General features: G+C 53.2%; 1 protein-coding gene across 1 annotated transcript; it reads right to left on the bottom strand.

The window, feature by feature from the left end:
- Positions 1-1,018: 1,018 nt before the first annotated feature.
- LOC133280756 (olfactory receptor 14C36-like) lies at positions 1,019-2,304 on the bottom strand. The gene is made up of 2 exons (XM_061475680.1): positions 1,184-2,304; positions 1,019-1,044 (listed from the first exon to the last, which is right to left on the bottom strand). The coding sequence occupies exons 1-2, from the start codon at positions 2,115-2,117 to the stop codon at positions 1,019-1,021; spliced, it is 960 nt and encodes a 319-aa protein (XP_061331664.1). The 5' UTR covers positions 2,118-2,304.
- Between the last annotated feature and the right edge of the window lie 3,181 nt (positions 2,305-5,485).

The following is a 5,485-nucleotide window of genomic DNA, read 5'->3' as shown; positions in this document are numbered from 1 at the left end:
CTAAGCCCATCATTGTAGGATCAGAAGTGAACAGAGGTTGGAGGGGACCCCAGGAGGTCTCAAGTCCAACCCATCATGAACAGGGTAAGAGCAAGTGGTTCAAGGCTCAATTCAGGCTGAGTTGGAAATCCCCAAGGCCAGAGACTGCACAGCCTCTCTGAATGACCTGATGCAGCACTTGCCTGAGCCGATGGGAGCAAGGTTTCCTTCTGTCCTGGCTGAACCTCTCCTCTGTCACTCTCCCCCACTGCCTTTTGTCCTCCCACCAGGCACCACCGTGAAGAGCCTGGCTCTGTATTCTCCATGTCCTCCTTGCCGCTACAGGAGGCCAGTCCCCAACAGCCTTCCCTTCCCAAGATCTCAGGTCCCCATCAGCCTTCCCTTCTCCAGGATGGACAAGCCCAGCTTCCCCAGCCTCTCCCCACAGGCACCGTGCTCCAGTCCCTGCCTGTCCTGAGGGCCCATTGCTAAACCCCCGCCTGCTTGCCAATAGCATTCCTGAACTGGGGATCTGAAACCTGTATGGAGGATTCCAGATCATCCCTTCCCTTGTTCTCCAGCCGTGCTCCAGCTCATACAGCCCGCGATGATGCTGTCCTCCCTTGCTGCCTCCTGTCCAGCTCCAGCCCACCCAGACCTTTCCCATGGGCTGTTCTCAGCCAGGCAGCCCCAGCCTGTGCCATTGCAGGGGAGTTCCCTGCAGGGACCCCTGTGTCCTCTGCTCCCCTGCCCAGGACTCCCTGAGAGCTCTGCAGCCCCCCCATGCTTTCCCATCGCCCCACACCAGCACAACAGCCCCATTCAATGGGCTCCCCAAGAGCTCTTCCTGCTCCAGGCACAGAGCAGCCATCCCAGAGCTGGAGCAGCCAGAAAGCTGCTTTCATTCCCCTTCACTCCTGTCATGTGAGGACATATCACAGAGAAGAAGTTGCTGCAGGATCATTTATTTCCCTTAAATACAGTCAGAGACCAGAGTGACACAAAGTCTGTGGGTCACACAACATGAGTGGCAACTTAATTAGGAGGAGATGAAACCTGACATTTCTATGAAGACAACATCATCACAAGTTGAAATAGGAAAACAAATGTAAAGCAGGAAAGACAGACATGGCCTGCCATGACCTACACTGGAAGCCCTTTCAAGGCTAAAGCAAGCAGCGTATATCTGCTGAAACATATCTGGTCACCAGCTTCCTCACAGCATCCTTGAGCTCCTGGTTCCTCAGGCTGTAGATGAAGGGGTTCGCTGCTGGAGGCACCACCGAGTACAGCACTGACACCACCAGATCCAGGGATGGGGAGGAGATGGAGGGGGGCTTCAAGTAGGCAAAGACACATGTGTTGACAAAGAGGGAAAGCACGGCCAGGTGAGGGAGGCACGTGGAAAAGGCTTTGTGGCGTCCCTGCTCAGAGGGGATCCTCAGCACGGCCCTGAAGATCTGCACATAGGACCCCACAATGAAAACAAAACAGCCAACAGCAATCAGGGAGGCAACCACAAGAAGCCCAACTTCCCTGAGGTAGGAGTGTGAGCAGGAGAGCTTGAGGATCTGGGGGATTTCACAGAAGAACTGCTCCACATCATTGCCTCGGCAGAGGGGCAGTGAAAATGTATTGGCTGTGTGCAGCAGAGCATTGAGAAACCCAGTGCCCCAGGCAGCTGCTGCCAGGTGGACACAAGCTCTGCTGCCCAGGAGGGTCCCATAGTGCAGGGGCTTGCAGATGGCCACGTAGCAGTCGTAGGACATGGCAGTGAGGAGAAAATACTCTGCTGAAATGTATAAGAGAACAAAAAAGAGCTGCGCAGCACAACCTGTGTAGGAGATGGCCCTGGTGTCCCAGAGGGAATTGGCCATGGATTTGGGGACAGTGGTGGAGATGCAGCCCAGGTCCAGCAGGGAGAGGTTGAGGAGGAAGAAGTACATGGGGGTGTGGAGGCGCTGGTCGCAGGCTGTGCTGGTGATGATGAGGCCGTTGCCCAGGAGCGCAGCCAGGGAGATGCCCAGGAAGAGCCAGAAGTGGCAGAGCTGCAGCTCCCGCGTGTGTGCGAATGGCAGGAGGAGGAACTGGGTGATGGAGCTGCTGTTGGACATCTGCTGCCTCTGGGCATGGGGCATCGTCAGAGGAGAAAAAGGCAGTGACAGGTTAGGACAGGAGGGATGTCAGATACAGAAGTTCAGTTTACACATTCACAACTGAGCACATTTTAGCAGGAGAGGAGAGGTTCTGTGTCATCACCAGTCATGTCATTACACTGCTGAGGCTTCTTCCTAGGTACAATCAAAAGAGCATTGCATCAGGCAAAAAGTCTCAGTTCTTTGCAGAACCAAGAGAGCTGCAGTGTCCATCAGTCCTCTCCCACTTGCCCTGTGCTCAAACTTGCACTGCCTGTAAGGTGCCTTCACACACAAATTGATCTTAAGAACTCCCACAAACATCTGTCCTGTGCTGAGACCAGAGGCGAACGGATTAAGGACAGTCCACAGAGCTCTCACGGGGAGAAGCAAAGGTCTGTGGGCAGCAGAGTACGGCCAGCAGCCACCTCCAGTGCCAGACCCCAAGAGAGCTGCCTGAACGCACCCTCCCCAGGGCTGGGCTGCACTTTCCCCACACTCCCTGCCCATCCATATCTCTGCTGCCTGGAGCTGTCCCTGCCAGGAGCTGCTGCTCTGTGCCCAGCTCTGCTCCCTCTCAGTGCTCCCAGAGCCCATGCCATGGGCTGTGTGCTCAGCTCTGCCCTGCACACCCCTGCCTGTGCAGGGGCTCAGGAGCAGCTCACACAATCCCTCACAAGACTCTCGGTGCCTCCCCCAAAGCAGAGAAGTAAATTCCCAGCTCCCACTGCCCAACCTGCCCACCAAGAGGGAAAACCATCAAAGCTCAGGATCCTTCCCTATCAGGTAAATGATGCCTCAGTGTCTTTCAGAAGGACCCTCTGAAGAAGTGCTCAGAGTGACGGCAGATTGGAGCAGCGTCACCCACCCAGCACTTCCCTTCCCTGTCAGGAGTTTCTCCTTTCCCCTCAGCTCCCCCTGAGCTCCATGGGGAGCTCCCGGGCAGGCCGAGTGCTGACCCTGGCAGGCAGCAGAGTCCCTGCCCCTGCACAAAGCCTTTGGGCTGCAGGAACCCTGCTGCAAGGGCAGTGCTGGGCACCCCTGGCTGCACACCCACATTCACACCCTGCAGCCAGCCCCGGGACAAGGGACCTGCCTTGTCCTGTCCCTGCATGGTGCAGGGGGAAGCCCTGCTCTGCAGCACATCCTCCTCCTTATCTACACAGAGAGAGACTGCAGCTGCATTGCCCTGCACCCAGTGCCTTACCACAAACAGGGCTGGGAAGGTTTCTCCTTCAGAAGGTTCCTCCTCCTCCTCCTCAGCATCCTCCACTGCCAAGTGCCTTTAAGCTCCCTGTGTCTCGCAGGTCTCCCCTCGGTCCCAGCTTAGCAGCAGAGGCCCAGCCCAATGTGTCTCTGCCTCTGCCCCACTGGGCTCCTTCCAGGGCTCCCTGGGGCTCCAGGGAAACACCATGGGAAACAGCCTGAAGCAAGCGCTAATCTTCCCTCCCTCAGCTGGGAGGCACACTGCCTTCCTGCAGTGCCAGTTCTCTGATGATACAAAGATTTAAGGCTAAAAATCTTCGTTTCTTACAATCAATCAACTAATTTGAAAATGGCCCTTTGAGAACATCAAATCCAACCATTAACTTATCTCTGGGAAGTCCACACACTGAGCATGAGAACACCTCTGGTAGGATACCCCAGCAACTGAGGCTTTAAAGCTGAATTTTACATCCTACCTTAATTTCACTAATTTATATCCTATTCTGTTTGTTGTTAAACATTCTGCTATACATTACAGCATAGAAATCAGCTGAACAAGTTATGTTGATGCAGAAACTTGTCCATGTATATAATCGTACTTAAACACATTTAAGAAATTCTTAACAACTGAGTAAAGCAACCAAACATTGCCCTCAATTTATAACTGGAATTCAGTACTACTATGTTTGTTGGCACAGCGGCAAGAAGCAAGCACACCTCTCTGACGACCCTAGAACTTTTAGTCCCAAGAGAGAGATTTTTTGAGCTCTAACCCCTAACCCTAACCCTAACCCTCTCCTGGACCGCAGTGTGCTGTGGGCAGCATCTCCCTCATAGTGAGACATCTCTGATAGCCCCCTAACCTCTCCAGTTTAGCTAATAGGGGGACCATCTGGCTGGGCCGATCCTGCTGCTCACTCACACTCAGCCCTTCGGCCGCTGAGGAGTGCTTCCAGAGCTGCTGTGAGTATTGTGCTCTGCTTTTACTTTTCACTGCACCAAGGGCAGCTTCAGCATAGGGATGCATCTAGATCTGTGCACAGCCATCTAGCTCCATCTCAGTGGGTTGTGTCAGGTTGGATATTTAATTGCAAGTGCGTGTATACTAGCTTCAGTGATCAAGTGCTGTTAGAAATCCTGTGATTGAGTTTACAAATGCAAACTGCTGCTAGCTGGTATTTGTGATCCTTTACATGAATACCAGGCCTGAGACTAAGATGGAATCCAGCTGCACGCAGACTGCTCTCGGAGAGGGAGCTTAGAAAGCAAAGAGATCCAGTCTGAACCTCGTGACTCAACAAGAGGGTCTCCCTTATTCCTTTCTGTTTGCAGTTTCTATACACATGATTTCAGTTCAATGCTGTATAAATCACTTGAATCCAGTCCTGGATAAATCCTTGCCAGGTCTGACACAATCTCTTTTTGTAGATGGTGGAGTGGGGCCTCACCACCAAATCCTGAGGAATCCTGCTTTTAGAAATTCACATTAAAATCACTTCTGCTGTTATCTGTGGAAGTGATTCTTTCAGCAATCCTAAACAGTTTCAGAACAGGCATGGGGGACTTCTCTGGGAAACACGTTCCAGTGTCTCACCACCCTCACCGGAAAGAATTTCTTCAGAGAACACAGTTTCTGTTTCACTGCAGAGAAAGGAGGCAGGAGAGAAGGGGTGGGGAGCACACACCCCAGCCCCGACTCCGCACAGGGCAGCGAGGGGTGCTGCTCTTCACTACAGCACAGCTGGGCTGAACTGAGTCAGTGCTTACACAGAAACCTGTCCTTGTCCCTAATGAAGCTCTACAGGCCACAGGCTTCTCCACAAGTACCAGCCCAGCTGTTTTTCTCGTCATGTCTTGCACAGAGTCACAAGCTGTGGCACAAGGGGAGGCCCTTGTTGCTGTTTCTCCTGGAACACAGGGAAGTAGAAAATGAAAGGAAAGGAAAGGAAAGGAAAGGCATGATGAGGCAAAGGGAGGCAAGGCAATGCAAGGCAAGGCAAGGGAAGGCAAGGCAAGGCCATTAAAGGTCAGGAAAGGCGAGAAGAGGTAAGGTGAGGCGAGGCAAGGCAAGGGAAGGAAAGAAAAGGCAAGGCAAGGCATGGCAATGGAAGGCAAGGCAAGGGAAGGGAAGGCAAGGCAAGGCAAGGTAAGGCAGTGCAAGGCAA

The sequence above is a fragment of the Pezoporus flaviventris genome, unplaced genomic scaffold, assembly GCF_033815535.1.
Source record: "Pezoporus flaviventris isolate CSIRO_AGI_PZ_B2104156 unplaced genomic scaffold, CSIRO_AGI_Pfla_v1 ptg000088l, whole genome shotgun sequence".
Classification (NCBI taxonomy): Eukaryota; Metazoa; Chordata; class Aves; order Psittaciformes; family Psittacidae; genus Pezoporus; species Pezoporus flaviventris.
Note: the sequence above shows the minus strand (reverse complement) of the source record. Positions and strands in the feature narration are given on the sequence as shown.

Bases quoted from the DNA above. Each gene is read 5' to 3' on its own strand.
- LOC133280756 (XM_061475680.1), bottom strand. From the start codon at position 2,117: ATGCCCCATGCCCAGAGGCAGCAGATGTCCAACAGCAGCTCCATCACC. The intron at 1,045-1,183 runs CCAGATATGTTT...TTGTCTTCATAG, and splicing joins TGCTGTGAGGAAGCTGGTGA to AAATGTCAGGTTTCATCTCC.